This window comes from Lepus europaeus, chromosome 1 (assembly GCF_033115175.1).
Source record: "Lepus europaeus isolate LE1 chromosome 1, mLepTim1.pri, whole genome shotgun sequence".
Lineage (NCBI taxonomy): Eukaryota > Metazoa > Chordata > Mammalia > Lagomorpha > Leporidae > Lepus > Lepus europaeus.
Genome location: NC_084827.1, coordinates 144,477,294 through 144,496,977, shown reverse-complemented (window position 1 = coordinate 144,496,977; position 19,684 = coordinate 144,477,294). Strand labels below are relative to the sequence as shown.

The 19,684-nt window shown below is 46.4% G+C and overlaps 2 protein-coding genes and 1 pseudogene across 2 annotated transcripts in view; all 3 read right to left on the bottom strand.

Moving 5' to 3' along the window:
- The window catches only part of LOC133767125 (aldehyde oxidase 4-like), a 55,372-nt gene extending 47,854 nt beyond the window's left edge, over positions 1-7,518 (bottom strand). Inside the window, exons 1-2 of the mRNA XM_062201347.1 lie at positions 7,461-7,518; positions 2,588-2,641 (exon numbers count right to left, since the gene is read on the bottom strand). Coding sequence (XP_062057331.1) covers positions 2,588-2,641; positions 7,461-7,518 — 112 coding nt within the window. The remainder of the gene's footprint in view (positions 1-2,587; positions 2,642-7,460) is intronic.
- A 9,951-nt stretch (positions 7,519-17,469) lies between these two features.
- The window catches only part of LOC133767119 (aldehyde oxidase 3-like), a 136,162-nt gene continuing 133,947 nt past the window's right edge, over positions 17,470-19,684 (bottom strand). Inside the window, exon 35 of the mRNA XM_062201333.1 lies at positions 17,470-17,616. Within this exon, the coding sequence (XP_062057317.1) occupies positions 17,563-17,616 (54 nt within the window). The 3' untranslated portion in view covers positions 17,470-17,562. The remainder of the gene's footprint in view (positions 17,617-19,684) is intronic.
- On the bottom strand, positions 19,165-19,363 carry LOC133768615 (small nucleolar RNA SNORA70; annotated as a pseudogene).

Genomic DNA, 19,684 nt, shown 5'->3' with positions numbered 1-19,684 from the left:
GGCTTCCTCTGGAGGTGGCAGCCAAGTCAGGGCCGAGGGCAGCAGCAGATTGGGGTTTTGTGGGAGACTGCTTTAATCAGGTGGATAGCCTGCTTTAAGAGAAAACAATCAAAATAATGAATAGTGATTTAAGAAAAATTCTTTGAAAGGGGCAAAGGGAGTCCTGTGAGAGTGAAGTGGGCTGGCACGGACTGTGTGATTATCCACAGATACCCATTCCTTGTGTGGACCATCCATTAGAACCACCTGCTATGGAAAAATGCATTAGCTTTTAATTTCATTTTTTCATGAACTTTATGTAGTACCTTGTAGGACTTTTGCAGTACCATGTAACATCCATGATCCCATTTCTGGACTTACAAAGAAGACAGGGCCTGGAAGTGCCAGGTGGGCCTTTTTTATCTGGATCGACTTAACTTACATGAGGCATCACCAACACCAAGAGGGAATATACAGAGGGGTGCTCAGGAGCTGGGGAAATGGGGGGCTGGGGTGGTCTTTCCAGGGCTGGTTCTGGCAAAAATTCTATGAATTTCCAGTGTGCTCCTGATATCATGAGTCTCTTCATTTGGGTTGTCTAGAGAAAGAATCTAGAGAAAGCGTGGGGGAAGTCATGTGACGTGGATTTAGAAATCGTGAAACAGGGCAGTGATGGGGTTTTCTGCCCAATGGGAGACAGCAGGACTCGGCGGGGGGGTGTCCTGTGTGGATTGTGAGTGGAATTGGGACGATGGGAGGTGGGATGGCCAGAGCGGTACACAAGGTCTGTTAAGCAGAGAGAGGGAGGGAGTCTGGAGAGAAATAGAGGTATCAGGCATAGGCTATCTTTTAGTAGAGGTTGGCAAGGAAAGAACAGGGAGAAATGAAGTAGTGCTTCCAGATGTGTATATTGGGAAGCAAAAAAGACAGCAAGAGGAGCTAATACTATGTTGTTCACCCTGGGATCCCTACAGCCCAGCACAGTGCCTAGAACACCATACATGCTCCATCACCATATGTTTTAAACTTATTTTGAAATATAGTCTCATAGTGGGATCTGTCCTTAATGTGTTGTCTAATGTGCAGTGATGCTATAACTAGTACTGAAACAGTATTTTTACACTTTGTGTTTCTGCGTGGGTACAAACTGATGAGATCTTTACTAATTATATACTGAATCGATCTTCTGTATATAAAGATAATTGGAAATGAAAAAAAAAACCTGGTGTTAAATTGGAAATGGCATAGAAAATTAATTTTTTAAAAAAATATTATGTAGGATCTCTGCCTTTAATGTGCTGTACACTCTTATTTAATGCTATAACTAGTACTCCAACAGTATTTTTTTTTCACTTTGTGTTGCTATATGGGGGTAAACTGTTGAAATCGTTACCTAATTTATACCAAACTGATCTTTTGTATATAAAGAGAATTGAAAATGAATCATGATGTGATTGGAAGGGGAGAGGGAGCGGGAAAGGGGAGGGTTGTGGGTGGGAGGGAAGTTTTGGGAGGGGGAAGCCATTGTAACCCATGAGCTGTACTTTGGAAATTTATATTCATTAAATAAAAGTTTAATAAAAAAAAATAAGGCCGACTGTGGAATCCTACAAAAGTGTAAAAAAAAAAAAAGAAATATAGTCTCATAGAGAATTGCAAAAATAGTATAGACTGTATATCCACATCCCAGTTTTCTCTAAGTGATGACATCTGATGTAGCTATAGCATATGATGCATGTTTTTGATACACATCAAAGCCAGGAAATTGACACTGGAGTAATACTGATAGCTAAACTATAGACCTTATTCAGCTTTCAGCTCTTACATGTAGTGGAATTAAAAGTATAAGATTATTTCGATGCAAGATTTTCTGAAATACATGCATTTTTTTTATAATACACACATTCTCCACATGTGATGAACCAATTTGTACCAAAATAAACTCGGACTTTTCATTCCATTTCCCATGAACTTTTTGAGGTCCCTATGTACATGCACGTATATTACGTGTGGGTGGATGGTTCCGTGCATGGGTAGATTTGTGCAACCACTGCCCCCAAACTCAGGAGCTTCTTCTTGAGTAATTATTTACTGAAAGTTTTATGGAAATCCTTGGAGGCTAGGAGGGGTCAAGATTGCAGGTGGAGAACTGGGAGTGCCTTCGCAGCACCCTGAGATTGTGAAATATATGAATAAAACTTAGTTTTCTCCGATAAGGACTACGAAGGGTGTAGGACAAGTCAGCAAAACGACCTGTGGGGCGCTAGTGTCCGTGACATGCACCTGTGAGCACTTGACTGGATGCGCTCGGCTAGAAATGTGTACGTTCACCCTGCTGAACAGGAAGTCATCAGCAGGGTGTCCTTGGGGTACAGGATTTCCAAAAAGAGCACACGCGTGGTTCACTGGATGACTCTTTTGGTTTTGCTCGGGTGAAGAAGCAAAACAAATAAAACCTGAATCCACAGACACTGTCTCTGCACTCCAGCTAGACTGGAAAAGCAGGACCCAAGGCCGTTAGCAAGAGCAAATAAGGCGACTGTCTTGAGGAGTCTTAGCACACCCTTACTGCCGGGTCTACGTCAATTACAGCACCATGAAAGGATACGCACTTTCCTGAGGTACTGCAGGAGGTTGATTTCAGGATCAGCATGCTTTTCTACTACCTGTGTTGTGAGAGGAGAGAAGGGGACTCAGAGAGAGAACATAGCAATTCAATCCATTGTTTGGAGGGCGTGTTTTCTGATAGGCGATGGCCTCACAGGAAAAAAAAAATACCAAGGAAAACCTTTCCCAACATTTGGAAGTAGAATCATGAAGAAATCATTGAGCCTTATTGCAATGTGTTTAATTTTTAAATACATCTAATTATACGCCACGACAATGCCTCGGGCTATGAGAGTACAAGCTACATCAAGGTTCCAAACAAGAGAACCGGGAAAGGCAAGGTTTCGGAAAACAATCTGCTCATTCTGGGTTCTTCTTCCTCAGACTTAGCTGGAAAAGACTGACAAGGGAACAGACACAGATTCCCAAACCTACTCAGAGAACTTGTGGTCATAAGAAGTCACAAGTTCCCGGAAAGCTGCTGTCCAGGTTCTTGACATCATCAGAGAAGGAATTCTAGAATGCTCCAGGGGACAGTGTGAAATGGGCAAGCAAGCTGATCCTAAGTGGACTTCTACTCCCGAGATGGAGGGAGAGGGAGGCTCTGGGGATGGGGCATCTGCCCTGAAGGGTGGAGGAGGGTTCTCGCTCATCTTTCTCTTGTAATGAAGGGGCAGGGATAATCGCGGGATGGGAGATCCCTGGGAGCACAGTGGGATTTTCTGGGATGGGATGCCACCTACTTTCTTTCCTAACGAGGTCCTTTCAGATCTGCCACGGAGATTTTGGCTGAGTCCCAGCTGCAACCTCAGAGCTAATGATGGTACAAGGAGCCTAAGGTTAACGAAGGTAAGGAGCTGGCTGCCGATGCGGCTGCCATTTCTGGGACCTTCGCCAGCCCTGCAGTTTCTGAGCCATTATAACATGGAAAGGGCTGGAGACTTCCCTGGACACCGGGGCTCTGCTCACACCTGGCTTGTTACAATAAAAGCCAGAGGAGATTTTCTCTTTTAATATAAAAAGGGGGATTTTGCCTCCTAGCCTCTGCCACTAATTCCGTGTGGCATTAGGGGGCCGTTCCTGCCCCTCCCCTGCCCCAAATATGAAGGCAAACCAGAAGGGGCACAAATCACTGGGCCCCTCCCATGAAGCTCCAGCTGCTACAGCCAACTGATCAGAGCTGGCACGCCAGGCAAAAGCCACCCGCCCTCCCAGCCTCAGAGGGACCCAGGCAAGATTAGGGAGAGGCAAGTCAGAAAGAAATGTACCTGGAAGGGTAGCGACACTGAGCCTGGATAAAGAGGACCTCATTCCACTAAAGAGTGTCTTTGCTAAATTTTTTTTTTATCACCTTGGAAAAAGGCAACAAATCACGTTATCTCAACATGTGGTGCCTCCATGTTCAAGTTCTCTTCCAAGCCCTTAGGAGATTTCCTCAGCCACACATGACCCTGGCACCCCTCCCGCCTGGATCTCAGCATGTGGCAGGGACTGAGGACAGCGGCACGGCAGACACAAGGCATTGCTGCTGTATTCTCTTCAGTGTCACTCTTGCGTGGCTGTGGGAATTATAGCTCATGGGCAGGAACAAGATGGAGCCTGGGAGATGATGATGGGCAAAGCCTGATGACACACCACTTTTCTTGGCTGTGAAGACCTCAGTGTTTCTGAGACAACATCCCGGGTGATAGGACACATTCGTCAACTGCCTTAGTGGCTTGGCCAGGGCCACATTGGATGGAACTTGGTCCCCTGCCTTCGTGACTGTGTCTCAGACACAGTGAGCCCATAACATGTTGAGGCTCCCAATGAAGGATAGAGATTAGATTTTGGGAAATAAATTAACAGCCACCAACTGCAACTTCCGACAAACCAAATAGCTATTATTCCTATCCACTTAAAATCAACCAATCAGTCACCGGATGGGAAGCAGAGCACTTTGGGAAAAGCCCCTTTGTTGTGCAGTAGGAAAGGAGGAGCAAGCTCATTAGAAAGCAGAGAGATGCAAAAGACGCCATCAGTGGACTAACACTTCACACCCATCTGCTTCAGCAAGGTGTTGAAAGTCCTGTGCTCTCAAGCTCTGGCTCATTGTCTAGTACATTGGCACACTGCATCTTGGCAGGCAAGCAGCGTGTGTCACACCGTGGGAAGTGGAACTCGCGCGTGCTCTGGAAGGCAGCGCCTACACAGTCACCTTGGTGCAGTCTCACACAGAGGTTCTCTTGCCAATGTCAGCGATGAGCTGCAGTGTCACTCAGTCACTGCAGCTTTTCTTGGGCTTGGAGGGGACTCGGAAGCATCCCACGTGCCCATGACCTGGGTGCTAGGTAAGCAAGGGAAGGCTGTGCAGAAACAGGAGGTCTACGCGTTCAGAAGTAATGAGCCAGGTGTTCAAAGAGCAATATGGACGGATCCCAAAACCAGTGCTGAGTCACCAACGAAACGAGATTTCTAAACCGTACCACCATGTGTGGGAGTTAAGGACGCACACACACATGTACGTTCACTGGATATCTTTCAAAGACACATCTGGGTCTGGTGGATGGGAAGGATACAGATTTAAAATGCATAAGAGTTGGGGCTGGATGATCCTCTGCCTGTGGCGCCGGCATCCCATATGGGTGCTGGTTCTAGTACCGGCTGCTCCTCTTCCAATCCCACTCTCTGCTTTAGCCTGGGAAAGCAGCAGAAGATGGCCCAAGTCCTTGGGCCCCTGCACCTGCATGGGAGACCAGGAGGAAGCACCTGGCTCCTGGCTTTGGATTGACACAACTCCGGCCTTGTGGCCATTGAGGAATGAACCAATGGAGGGAAGACCTTTCTCTCTGTCTCTCCCTCTCACTGTCTGTAACTCTACCTCTCAAATAAATAAATAAAATCTTAAAAAAAAAAAAATAAAATGCACAAGAGTGCCTGCCTGGGGAAGCAAATACAGAGAAGACAGGGAGAACAAAGAAAAGAATTTCAAAAGGAAACGCAAGAGGGCCTTGCTGGGGTTGTGGTGCTGTTGCGCCATTGGCGGGGGCCCCAGCTAACCTGTGTCTGCTATAAAGGAGCGGTCAACAGCAGCAACGGTCTCTTTTCAGGGTTGCTCATGTTTTCCCTTCTTTGGCCACTTGTCTAAGAAATTTGCAAACAGTGCCGGCGCCGCGGCGCACTAGGCTAATCCTCCGCCTTGCGGCGCCGGCACACCGGGTTCTAGTCCTGGTCGGGGCACCGATCCTGTCCCAGTTGCCCCTCTTCCAGGCCAGCTCTCTGCTGTGGCCAGGGAGTGCAGTGGAGGATGGCCCAAGTGCTTGGGCCCTGCACCCGCATGGGAGACCAGGAGAAGCACCTGGCTCCTGCCTTTGGATCAGCGCGATGTGCCGGCCGCAGCGCACTACCGCGGCGGCCATTGGAGGGTGAACCAACGGCAAAAGGAAGACCTTTCTCTCTGTCTCTCTCTCACCTTTCTCACTGTCCACTCTGCCTGTCAAAAAAAAAAAAAAAAAAAAAAAGAAAAAAAAAAGAAATTTGCAAACAGAAGGGAGATAAAAATACCAAAACATTGGCTTTGGGTTCAAAAGACTTGGAGGCCGGCAAGGGGCTGGTGATGGCAGGGCACCGTTGAAGGATTACGGGTTCTGCTCACCAGCGAAGGCCCAGCCGTAAAGGGCACTTAGGGCACACTCAGAATAAGGTCTTAGTTTCTGACTTGCTTCAAATTTCCACTTAGCAGTTATTTTTGCTGTTCCACTTGGCTTCAGGTCATTCAAGGTCATGAAATCTAGGCTTTGTCCTTTCCTTCCTCTTTCACTCTGGGCTTGTTGGTTCATAGGTCTCCTGGAAATGACCTATTCTGTTACAGTCCCAAGAATTTTTGCCACTATAAAAGTTTTATTTTCTCCTTCAGACAGGACATCAGTAACCCCGTATAGCTGAGGTAAGAGAAGCAAAAGCTTTAGATACGCATCCTCTCTTTCTCTCTCTCTCTCTCTTTTTTTTTTTTCCCATCATATTTTTAAAACTCCTCAAACATTTTATTTACTCATCTTGCTCAGGAACGCACAGGGTTGAGGATAAGGCACTGGCAAAGCATTTGTGTTGTCCCATCTTTCTTGGGGGAGGAAGCGGCCAGCCTCCTCCTTCTCATTGCTTCCCCAGGCAGCGGGTGCGGTGTTGATGTTAGGTGATCAGCACGAGGGACTTTATGAAGGCCAGTTATGACCATCTGAGAGTTCCTTGCTGTCATCACCCTCAGTGGCATCCATGCCTTCTATTCGAATAGCATGGATTGGGGTGGACATTCGGCTGAATGGTTAAGACACCACTTGGGAGGCTCATATCCCATATCAGGGGACCTGGGTTTAAGACCCAGTTCTTCTCCTAATTCTAACTTCCCCCGAATGTGCAGACAGCAGGTGACAGCTCAGAGAGCTGGGTTCCTGCCACTCACATGGGAGACCTGGGTTGAGTTTCTGGTTCCCAACTTCAGGCCCCAGCCCAGGGCTGTTGTGGGCGTTAGGGAGTAAACCAGCAGATGAGAGGTCTCTGTCATAGTCTCTCTTCCTTTTCTTCTTGAATAAATAAAAATTAATATATAGAAATAGCATTGATGATCTCAAGTAGAGCTAAAATCCAAAGAAAGGGGAAATGACAGAATTCATTCGCATTGTAATATGACAAAGAAAAATGAAACTTTTTTGACTGATTCCAAAACAGAGACACCCACACTTTGAACCATTTTGCAGAAAAACTTGATCTAACGACCCATGTTCAAGTTCATACCACTTGAAAGATAGACAACAGAGATTAAAGAAGAAAAAAAAAAAAAGACACTGCTTGGCTTTTATGGCTGGTCTACATATCCCCACATTAATCATGTTATACACTTACCTTTCTTCCATTCACAAAAAATATCAGCTCATCAGAATTGTGGTGGGAAGGCATCCTGCCAAGTCTGGGAGAGAGGTGTTTTTTTTCAAAGGTTTGTTAGAGCAATAATGTGGACACCTTTCGGCCCTGGGGAAGCCCAAGCTGACAACGGCAGACGGAAGCAGGGTGATTTATAGCCTCACTCTTGGGTGGGAGCGCCTGCCAGGGCTCTCCCCGACCACACCCACAGACACTTCACAGAGCGCTGGGCCTGCCCTATCTGCTTCCCTCTCCGGAATGAAGCAAGTCAGCATCTGGACCTTCATTAGTCCCCGCTGGAGGCCAGGACTCCTCTCCCCAGGGGAAGGTGGTTAAAGCCAGGGAGCAGCACACACAAGTTGAGTTCTGAGCAATTTATTTGCATTTAAAACGCAACCATCCTGGAGGCCGGTTCAATGCGAACCCCACTCGTGAGGCTAAATCCTCTTCAGGTGTTGCTTATGTTAAAGGGCCAAGGGAGATTCCACCACGCACACAGCTGAAGGCTTCATAAAAGTGTGTCTTGAAAACTCAGTTCTAGCAACCCACGTGTGTATTCTTGTTCCTTAATCTTTATTTTTGTACTCATTTTGTTGAATGGAAGCGTTAAAGACATAAAATTATTTCCGATCACAAACAGAAGCACAGGCTCCCATGTGCTGGAGCCCGTTCCCAGGAGCGCTTTAACACTACTACGGCTCAGTGTAGGAGCGGCAGCTGCTGCAGCAGCTTTTCAGACCAGGAAACCGAGAGCCAGAGGCGTTAAGCAACTTGTCCAATGGAAGGCACTGCTGCTCCAGGGGAGGGAGGGCAGGCAAGGAGGCCAGAGGAGAAGTCGGTGGCCGCTTATGCCAGGACACCTGGCAGGCACAAGGAAGGACTCAGCCAAGGCTTCTGCACGTGGTCTGTGGTCAGTGCAGGGTTTTGAGCAGAGGGTGAATTAAGTTGCAAAAAACTGCCTCGGCTGCTGTGTGGAGAAGGCAGGCCGGGGGCCCGGTGCGCCCGAGAGAATGAGGTGTTAGGACAGCGGCTCAGTTAAGAGTGACATTTCTATTGTGTGCGGTGTGGACTATGGTAAGAGTGGGGAGGAATCAGGCAGGGGTCACGCTGGCAGAGTGGATGTGAGAAGTGGGTGTGTGTGCGAGAGGAGTCACTTGGCTGAACAGGTGTGTGACTATGTCTATCTTTTCCATCGAGAGTTCCATTTGGATGTGTGAAGTCCAAGAGGCCTGAGAAACATGAAAATGGAGATGACAAGTGACTGTTGGATGTTTGGACTGTTGGATGCCTCCTTTGCTAGATTCTCTCTTGAGAATCTAGGTTCTGCCCTCACCAGCTGGGTAAGAAAGCTGCACGCTCCCCTTTCTGTTGCCTCAACCGTGCCCAGCCTCATCCCCTCTGAGTGTTTCTATTGTGGCGGGGTGACATGGTGAGCGGCTGGCTGATGGGCTTCCCTCTGCAACTGCTTTCCCCATGCTTTGGGCATCAAAGCATGGCCTGCACACAGGGCTCTTACGGCAGCAATGAGACCAAGCCACCGAACAATGCTCAGGCTGACTTTCTTTCTTTCTTTCTTTCTTTCCTTCTTTCCTTCTTTCCTTCTTTCCTTCTTTCTTTCTTTCTTTTTCTTTCTTTCTTTCTCTTTCTTTCCTTCTTTCTCTTTCTTTCTCTTCCTTCCTTTCTCTTTCTTTCTTTCTTTCTTTCTTTCTTTCTTTCTTTCTTTCTTTCTAGATTTATTTATTTATTTGAAAGTCAGAGTTACACAGAGAGAAAGAAAGGCAAAGAGAGAGAGAGAGAGGTCTTCTATCCACTGGTTCACTCCCTAAATGGCTGCAACAGTTGGATCTGGGCACATCTGAAGCCAGGAGCCAGAAGCTTCTTCTGGGGCTCCCACTCTGGTGCAGGCGCCCAAGCACTTGGGCCATCCTCTGCTGCTTTCCCAGGGGCATTGGCAGGGAGCTGGATCAGAAGTGGAGCAGCTGGGATTTGAACCAGCGTCCTTGTGGGAAGCCAGCACTGCAGGCAGCAGCTTTACCCTCTATGCCGCAGCGCTGACCCATGAAATTCTTATTTAGAATTTTGCAGGACTTGTTTCCTGAACTGCTCAGAGGAATAGAAAATCATCCCCAGGTTCCCTGGAATAGTCTATCTTGACAGAGTAGTAGAGTTGCTATTGCACTGAAATAAAGACTATTGCAGTTTTTGAAGATAAGGGCAATTTATCCCCTACCTTTTATTCATTAATCTTTCAAAAATCATGGGGCCTGACCATGGATGCCTCATAGTCATGGGCTGGGTTGGCTTAGTTTTGCCACAGGCGGGACATCTTTTGTGAAAAAATCCAGCACAACCCTCCTGAGCTGTGTTGGCAGTTCCAAGCCCAGGCTACCTTGAGGTTTTTTTTTCAAGCACGTGGAGCTGCAGTATTGAATAGAAATGTGTGTTCATAGGACCCACCATTCTGAAATAGCAGAGGCCCTGCTGGGGCCCCTAGGGGGCTTTGCTTAAGTTTGTAATAATCCAGTGATGCCCTTGTCCCTCTTAGCATGGAAAGCCCAGCCACTGCAACTTGGAGTCAGGTATTTCTTGAGTTTTGGAGGTATCAGGAGGCTTGGCTGTTGTTTGCCCAAAGATGTAAAACTCCAGACTTCTCACTTCCCTGGATATTCAGGCTGTGTTGGGAGCTCAGCTGCCTGGAGACCTCCTTGTGGGCTTACCTATCCCCTTACATCTAAAAACACCCCCTATTTAAACACACACTTGCCACATGTTCATGTGTAGCAACCAGAACTCCCAGACAGAAAATCCACACAGAACGATCTAGCAGTTATTGCTTTTCTCAAACGGTCCGCAGCTTTTGTGTGTACTTTGCCATCTGTACTCGACTCTGGCGTGTCTGAATTTTGGTTCATCTCTAAGAATGGAGCTCTCAGTCCTGCCACCGAGTGGCTGGAGTATTCTGGAACATTCTTCCACCAGGTTGTTACCTACCCCCAGAGCTGATGCAGACCTCTACGTGAAGGGCTGGACAACGTGGCCCCACTTGCCTTGCTCCTGAGAATGGGATCTTCTTGCAGCAGCCCCCGGGGCTGGGTGGAGCCCACGCAGCATCCAGACCCGTTTGGCGCTGCACCTGCTCCCTGTGCTCCCGCTGCTCCTGGCTCTCCCCAGACCAGCTGAGCTCAGCCAGGGGCATCTCTATGAGTGCTTTGTGCATCGTCGTGGCAATGCGACAGGCTGTTTCCGAAGACTCTTGGCTTCTGGATCTGCGACAGGGCAAAGACTGATGAGAGAGGGGAGTTCTCCTGCTCCCCTCCTCTCTCTAGCCCTCACATGGACTAGACAGGGCAAAAGCAAAGCTTGCCTGCTTGAGGAACTTCACCTCCCTGATCTCCTCTCTGGTTTGGGTACCAGTGTGTAGCATGGGGAGCTTCTAGGACTGGATACAGCAAAGCAGTCTTGGCATTCGGGTGCACTCATTGTGAACTTGACCTCAATGGTCAGGTTGAAAGCCTCCCTGATGGACAGCACTTTTCTTTCAAGTCTCTCAAGCACGTCTCCTGCACTGCAGTTGGGAAGTCCCATGAAAAAACAGGACTGGAGTATCTCACTCTTGTGCCCAAATCTCTTCCATGATCTGCATGTGTTTAGGAGAAAATAGAGATGCCACCATGGCCCACGTGGTCTTGGGGCCCAGTCTTGCCCCCTGCAGGTTCTCCATCCATCTGAACATGCTCCCAGTCCAGGCCTTCCCAGTTCCTGGGCCGCCACACCTTCAAGTCCCCTATTCCTTGGCCAGCACCGTCTCTGCAGCTCCACCTCCGGTCAGTGCCACCTTAGCCTCCAGGGCATGGCATTGCTGTCGCTTCTTCAAGGAAGGCGTCTGTAACCCCCCAATCAAACACTTCCCTGATAGTATCTTCACTGACCCCCTTGCTTTTCTTCCTGGCATTTAGCCGAGGTTGCAATGACATTTGGGTGATGTCTGTCTCTCCTATCAGCTTGCTGGGAAGTGGATGGGGGCAAGGCCTGTATCCCTGGCTCTCTATGTGTCTCCAGTGTCCAGAATAATACCTACCTCACTTAGGACCTTACACATTTTAGACAAAAAGAGCTTTAAACAAGAGCGACGGAGTCCACACTGTAATGATGTCCTTACATGGAAGACATCGGAGTGTTTTGCTACCCCTTCGTGTGCCAAATACGTAACTGGGTACAAGGTGACATACTGCTACGGGAGTTGGTTCTTGCTGTAACCAAATGCAAAGAGGCAGATTCCCACTGTGCACAGCTGTGCTCTCACTAATTCTGGCCAAATGAGGTTTTTTCAGGCTGCCATTTCAAAGCACCGTGCTATGTTCTGCTCAAGGCTAAATCGCTGGTTTCCCCTTTCGTCTGTGCTGTGGGGATGCTTTAACTCTTATCTGGACTTCTCTTTCAGGCAGCCAGAACAGAGCAGCCCAGTCACAGAGGTCACAGAGAGGGGTGCTCCCTCCACCTGCAGACCTCCTCAAGGACTGAGCTGCAATGCTGTGGCCAGCGTTTGGTGCCTGGCCGAGCCACGGGGGCCTTTAGCCCAGCTACCCCAAAGATGTGCTGTTTCTCCCGTATCCCCTGTGAAGCCCGCCCCCTTCTCTGCATCCCAGCCCCAGCGCATCCTCACTAAGTAGGACAGCCACTCTTGAGATTATCTGCTGTTATCCTCATCTGTCTCTAGGTTAAACTTTCTTTTTCCCTTACCCTCAATCCTTGTTATTTAGATTCGGCACCAAGGCCAGGGACAGAGTTTTCAGTAACATCCTGTTCTTCTTCTCTAAGAAACTGATTATAAATCTAAACAGTGTGGCTGGAAGAACAGCCTGTGTGCCTCTGGACCGCCTCTCTGGGTGGTCCAGGTTAACATGACTCCCTGAAATGAATTCAGGGTTCCTAGTGCTCCCTACAGACAGATCTTAGCCTCTGCTCATGCACAAGTCAAGAGAAAAATCTTTATGAAATCCCTACCAATTTATTGCTACTGAAGTCTTGGCTTCTCTCCAATGTGCTTCACAAATGTCTGGATGGCTGTTTTATTCTTTAGTGCAAAGGAGTCTATGCTGCTGCTGCTCTAACGGACATCCCGTGTCCGTGTTCTCTGTAGGGCCGGCATTATCCGTCACTGTGCATTGATGAGGACACAGGCATTCCAGAATAACAATACCGAGAGTTTTTTAATTGCCTGCATCCTACGTGCTAGGCGCTGTCCTAAGCATTGGCTCATTTAATCCTCCAAATGGACTCCTCGGTAGGTACTATGCTAAGCCCCATTTGTAGAGCAGAAAAGCTGAGGGATGCAGCGCTGCAGGCCATACTGGGCACAGGGTTCACAGCTAGACAGCCTGGCTTCAGTGTGTTCCTTGGCAGCCGCTCTCGACCAGCACCTCCTGGAAGATTTGTGAATCCCACAAAATTTCTGGGTAGTTTCACGAATTAAAGTCTCCTATTGAAAGAGCTGGCTAGTAAGAGGCTCAGGGAACCTGCCCGCTTCGCTGCTCCCCTGTGAGTGTGAGTGTGTGTGTGAGTGTGAGTGTGAGTGTGGCAGTTGCAGGTAGACGGTGGACGGATGGGGTTTTCTTCTGGCTGGGACGGACTGCCACCTTGGTCACGCTCTCCTTCTGAAGGGGGAGCGGCTGCCTTCTGCTCAGCGAGAGGGGAATGAGCACACACGTGGACGACAAATCAGACGCCGAGAAGCCGGTGATTCTCGGTAACCATCACATGCCCAGTGCTGCTCAGAACAGGAACTCAAAGATGACCGCTGTGTGAGGAACATCATGTAAGCGGGCTGAGTTCCTGACTGGGTTCCTGGCTTGAAATCCATTCCCCCAGCTGAACAGAAGATTGAATTCACCTAAGAAGTTAACACATGAAAGCACGGCACGGGAAAAAGGTGATGCAGCCTAAAGTCCAACACGAGAACCATCAGGGGGACCACGCCAGGCATTTCTCCGCCATGGCAACCCAGGAGCAGCTGTGCTTCCTCCAAGGATCAGCGTCTATGCTAATTTTCTCCGCTTGCCGTTGCTCCCCTCCCTCCCTGTATCATTCTGCTCTCCTCACTCTGGCTGCAGCATGTGCCTTATTCAACCACCCAAACCTGCTGCCAAGCCCAAAGCCCATCACTGACAAACTCAACCATCTGCTCCAGCCAGCCACACGGGTCTTTCTGCTTCCTCTTTTCATCTGTGCCTTGTTCTTGGTTTTTTGGTTTTTGTTTTTGTTTTGTTTTGTTTTGTTTTGTTCTCTCATGCTCATGTCTTTTTTTAGCTTGCCTGGTTGCTTTCATTTTTCCTTGTTTTCCTGTTAAAACAATCATTTGTGATTGCAATGCACTCTAACTGGAAATGAACGATTAGAAGGCAAACAGAAGACACAGAATCACAGGTAACTTTTAAAAGTTTAGAAACCCAGACTTAAAGAAGAAATACAAATAGAAAATTCAGGCTATAGAAAAAATGACAGTGGAAAGATATGAAAATCCATGCACTGCAAGCAAAGCTATATTCAAGGGAGAAATTTCATAGTTTTAAATATTTTCATTAAACCAGAAAGACTTCAAATAGGAGAACTAAACTTTCAACCCCAAAAAGTTGGGAAAAAATTAATCAAGAGAAATTAGGAACAGGTATATAACAAAGGTAATAACAGAATAAAGGTATTTAGAAAATAGAAAAAGTGTAGAATTGATAAATAAGACCACATTTTTTTCTTGAGCAATGTAATAATAAAAATATTAGGGCAGGTGTTTTGTCCAGGATTAAGACGCCAGTTGAAGCCCCTCCCTGTCTTCCATGGCAGAGTGTGTGGGTTCAGCTCCCAGCTCCAGCTCCAGCTTCCAGTTTCCTGCCAGTGTAGATCCCAGGAGGCTGCAGGTGATGGCTCAAGTTGTTGAGTCCCTGCCTCCCATGTGAGAGACCCGGATTGAGTTCCCAGCTCCCAGCTGTGCCTGCCCAGTTCTGGCCGTTGTTCCATTGTGGGATTAGGGGGTGAACAGATGGAGCTCTCTCACTCTCTCGCTCACTTGCGCTCACGCGCGCTCTCTCTCTCTGCCTCTTGTATGTAGAAAAAATATTTTAACAAGTCTGATTCAGGGAAAAAAGAGGAAAATTCAAATAAACAGAGTTAGGAACAAGAATTAGGATATAGGGGCCTGGTTGTGGTTTAGTGAGTGAAGCTACTGCCTGCAGTGTTGGCATCCCATATGGGCACTGGTTTGAGTCCTGACTGCTTCACTTCCAATCCAGCTCCCTGCTAATGTGCCTAAGGAAAGCAGTGGAAGATGGCCCAAGTCCCTGGACTCCCGCACCCTTGTGGGAGCCCCAGAAGAAGCTCCTGGCTCCTGGCTTTGGCCTGGCCCAGTCCTGGCTGTTGTGGCCATTTCGGTGGTGAACCAGTGGATGGAAGCTCTCCCCACTTCCCTTAACCCAGCCTTTCAAATAAAAAACAAAATAAAATCTTTTTTTAAAAAAAAGAATTAGGATATAACCATTATGTTCAACCTTATGCCTGTACATCTGGACTGTCTATAAATTATAATACCAAAAGTTTTTAATAGGACAAATATACATCAATGAAAAAATTATTGAATATAATCTATAAATAGCATGAAAAGCAATTTAGCCACTGAAAATTCATGTTCAGGGTGTGGGGGCTCTGGGCGGGATTAATCCTCCCTAGGAGGAGTCCGACAGTCTTCCTGGGTCCAGGCCCCATCCCCTGGGGACTGTCCTACAGTCCTGTCTGCTGGGGTCACTGGTTTCCTCACAACCTTACTATCTCATTCATCATCACATCCAGCAATTCTTCTACTTGAAGCCCTGGACCATTGTACAGTTAGTTTCAGAATGCCTATTTCTGTGTGGTTTATGCCTGTGTGTTTGTTCATGAAATGCAAGACACAGTCCCAGCCTCAAGAAACTGACAACCGAAGGTAATGATGTGATCGAGTTTACAAAGAAGGATTCAGTACAGGGAGGCAAGCTTGCAGCCGCCATGAGCTCAAGGGGTCGGATGATGTGAGAATGCTTGTGCACACTGGAAAGTGGCACAAATATTGCTATTGTGTTGGTGTTTTCATTGCTCTAGTTCCCCCAAGAAACGACTGAGAATCTGTGTCCTATGCAAGTGCCCTGGTTTCCTACTCCTGCTCAGCCGGGCCGCTTTATGCCTTTCATTTGACCCACATGTAAGCTGCTCCTGCACCACAGATGGTGGGAACGCAATGCAAGGACACCCCGAGAGAAAAAGTGAGAGGGAACGAGTGGAATCCGAAGACTTATTGAGTCAGGTGGACTTGTGGTGGCACCGTGGGCAAGTTCAGCCTGTTGGAAATCCCAAGCAATAAAGCAATCTGTATATATAAAAACCGGACAAAAAGAAGTCTGCTAGTGTGTGCTGTTCACTATTGGAACATATATGTTAGAGGACTCCAGACTAGACAATGTTCGAATATGCTTTAGATATGAAAAATACCGAATGTTTATACCAACTGAAGTTACTCTAGGAGGTATATTAATAGCAGTGATTTGGCCATTCTCATCTTAACACAGGTTTATTTTTTATTTATTTATTTTTTACAGATTTATTTATTTATTTGAAAGGCAGAGTTACAGAGAGGCAGAGGCAGAGGCAGATAAAGAGAGAGAGAGAGAAAGAGAGAAGTCTTCCATCCACTGGTTCACTCCCCAGATGGCTGCAATGGTCAAAGCTGTGGCAATCTGAAGCCGGGTCTTTCATGTGGGTGCAGGGGCCCAACGACTTGGGCCATCTTCTATTGTTTTCCCAGGCCACAGCAGAGAGCCAGATAGGAAGTGGAGCAGCCAGGACTGGAACCGGCAGCCATATGGGATGCTGGCGCTGCAGGCGGTGGCTTTACCTACTATGCCACAGTGCTGACCACCTCAAGTTATTTTGAGCAATAAAATATAACCAATTTTCATGTTGAGCACAGACATAGAAGGGAAAATTCAATGAACAGAATTAGGCTAAATCTTTATTTATTTATTTATTTATTTATTTTGGACAGGCAGAGTGGACAGCGAGAGAGAGAGAGACAGAGAGAAAGGTCTTCCTTTGCCGTTGGTTTATCCTCCAATGGCCGCTGAGGCCAGCGCGCTGCGGCCGGCGCACCGCGCTGATCCGAAGGCAGGAGCCAGGTGCTTCTCCTGGTCTCCCATGGGGTACAGGGCCCAAGCACTTGGGCCATCCTCCACTGCATTCCTGGGCCATAGCAGAGAGCTGGCCTGGAAGAGGGGCAACTGGGACAGAATCCGGTGCCCTGACCGGGACTAGAACCCAGCGTGCCGGTGCCACTGGGCGGAGGATTAGGCTGTTGAGCCATGGCACCGGCCTAGGCTAAATCTTTCCTTGTTGATGTCATGCTGGCAAATATGCCAAGAGTTTCATGGAATTATTTCCAGTTTCCTTAAATTCCCCTCCTATAAATCATCTTAGGAGGTGACATAGGAAGTGATAATTTGTTGAGAGCATTGATGGTTCCTTGATAAGTGGAAAATTTTGAAAGTCAATGAACTGTCAACAAATCTGTAGATTAACAAAGTAAGTGAATATTTGCTTCATAGTCAGCAGGGACTATCATTTGTTGTTATACCCTGCTGTGTGATGCAGACTAATGATAAAAGCTGAATGAAAGTAATTTTTAGACACAGTGTCTTAAATAAGAAGCTTCACAAACTACTAGCAAACAATCAAAAAAATCTTTTCTGTTCTCTCATTTTTTTTTTTTCTCAGAATAGGAACGATATGGTCAAGGCCTTCATTTTCCTTACATGATCAGCAGGGAGGTACTATATATTATTGAAAGATTCTGTAATGACTACATTGAGATAAACATATTTTGTTGAGACTTCAGAAATGTAATTTCCTATACATATAATTGAGATTTCAAGATATTTTGTAAAAATTAAAATTAAAGAATTGTCCCTAATTTTCTATATATTTTAAATATAGAAGTTTATACTAGTGACCGGTAGAGTCCTTAAATCCATCAGAAAATCAACCTTTCTTCTTGAACACCAAACTTCAGGCAATGGGGATGGACCACAGCTCAGAGCATTTAGAATCAGTTCGTGGAATCTGAAAGGAAAAAGACAAGGAATATGGTTTAAAAATAGAAAAAAAATTACAACTACTCTCTACAACTAATTGGCAGCAAAACAGTTTCTTTTTCGAAGGAAGGATCTAGTTCTCAAAAATGATTTAATTTGTATAATAAGCTTGCTCTCTCCCTTTCTAAAAAGCTGTTCATCATTTTTTCTATCCATAAAAAATAATTTCCAGGTCTTTGATAAACCAAGGTGAAACTTAAACAGCACAATACTCGCTCTAGCTGAAAAGAAATGAAGCAGTTTTAAAAAAATATGCCAGCAAATCTAGGGAATCAACACATTAAAATCCTGAAAAATACACTCACTTGATAATGTTTTTCTGTGTTTAATCTTCTACGTTTGTACATCCTTGACATCAGTAATATTTCCCATGCAGTCCTACTAACATGAGTAGGCTGGACCCAGCTCAGAAGCTGACATTCTTGAGTTTAAGTGGGAAGTAAATGCTTATCAAACTGGAACTGAGAAGAGAATTTATGGAGGGCAGAGAACACTCTCTAACTGGGTCATATTTATACATGATTATTTGAAAATTTGTACAGCCTACCTATTTTTTAAAAAAATGGCATGTAAAACAAAGGATTGGCTTATAAAATCAGCACATTTTTTCCCATGTGAGATTTGTTAAAGTTTCAGAATTAAGGTTTTTGCTTTCTGTTAATTTTTGCTGTTTAAAAAGCTAAACTCACTTTGAATTAACAAAGTTATTTTAAAATAAAAAGACATCTTTTTATTTTAAAAAGATCCCCAAAAGTATGAAATATTTAAAATCAGGTACCCACAATGGGGACTGGAAACTGAAGAAAGATTCAGTATGAAAAAAGAGAAAAAAGCTAAGCACACCAAATAAAATAGAATTTATATTTAGATAGACTATCACATTTCTTTAACAGTGTTTCCTCTAAATAAGAGAAATCTTGCAGATGGATAACTGGAATACACAAATTTTCAGTAGGCTTAACATTTATCTGAGAAGTAAATTTGTATTTATCAAACAGGATACCCCAATGTTTTCAGTCTTTGTACATGATAAACCAAAAACACAAGATGATGTCTTCGTAGTATAACTCACTTAAGAGACATTTTATTTTTATGCTGGTTGGAAAGGAAGTAAGATCTGGCAGGTCCACGATCATGGAGGTGCAGTGTGGTGGGCACCCTGTCTCGTGAAGGGCTCTCTGTATTCCCCGGGGGACAGCGGAGGGTGTGTTTGAGCCCACAGACACCTGCCATGAGCTGCTTCTCAGTCACCACATCTTCAAACTCATCCCCATTACACTTGGCGCAGCCAGTTCCCGAGATGGGCATCTCCTGGCAGCCGGGGAACTTGAACTTGGCCCTGGATGGGTCCTCAGTCTCTACCCTTTGCTCTGCAGGTTAGTGCAGATGGACATGATGAGTCGGCCACTGTGATTCCTGCCTGGCACGCCCTGGGCTTTTCTATGGTACCCCAAATATGTGTCTGGAGCCCTGACTGGGCAGAGCCTGAGGTCAGAGACAGGAAGATGTGATGGAAAGGTGTCTCCAAAATCCCTCAGGGCAACACACACAAGCAGCAGGCTGCACCCACTACCGAGAAGGCCACTTTAGGCAGGCACTGCACAGCAGACCACACCACACCACACCACACCACACCACACCACACCACACCACACCACACCATACCACACCACACCACAAAAGTCTTCCAGATTGCTTGGCCTAATTGGCTGCAGATACAGAATATTTCTTGGCTTTAAATCTTTAAATATGCAAGGAGCATGATTAAAAAAAAAAACACAGTCATTCTTAGAGAACCTTTTTAATTATCAGTCACTTTGGCTGAATTCGGGGTGGAGGGACCGTCATTACTTTTAAGCAGGCGTTACAAGTCTGCGAAGTCACAGCCGATGGAATTCCCAGTTTTGTGTGCCCAGTATTTGACAATTGTCGGCAGTTTTCTGGCGATGTGTATAGGAAGTTATTGCAGGCACTCAAAGATCAAGGTTTCGCTGCTCAAGTTCAACCTCATTTGTTGCTGAAACTTTCTAAGAGTA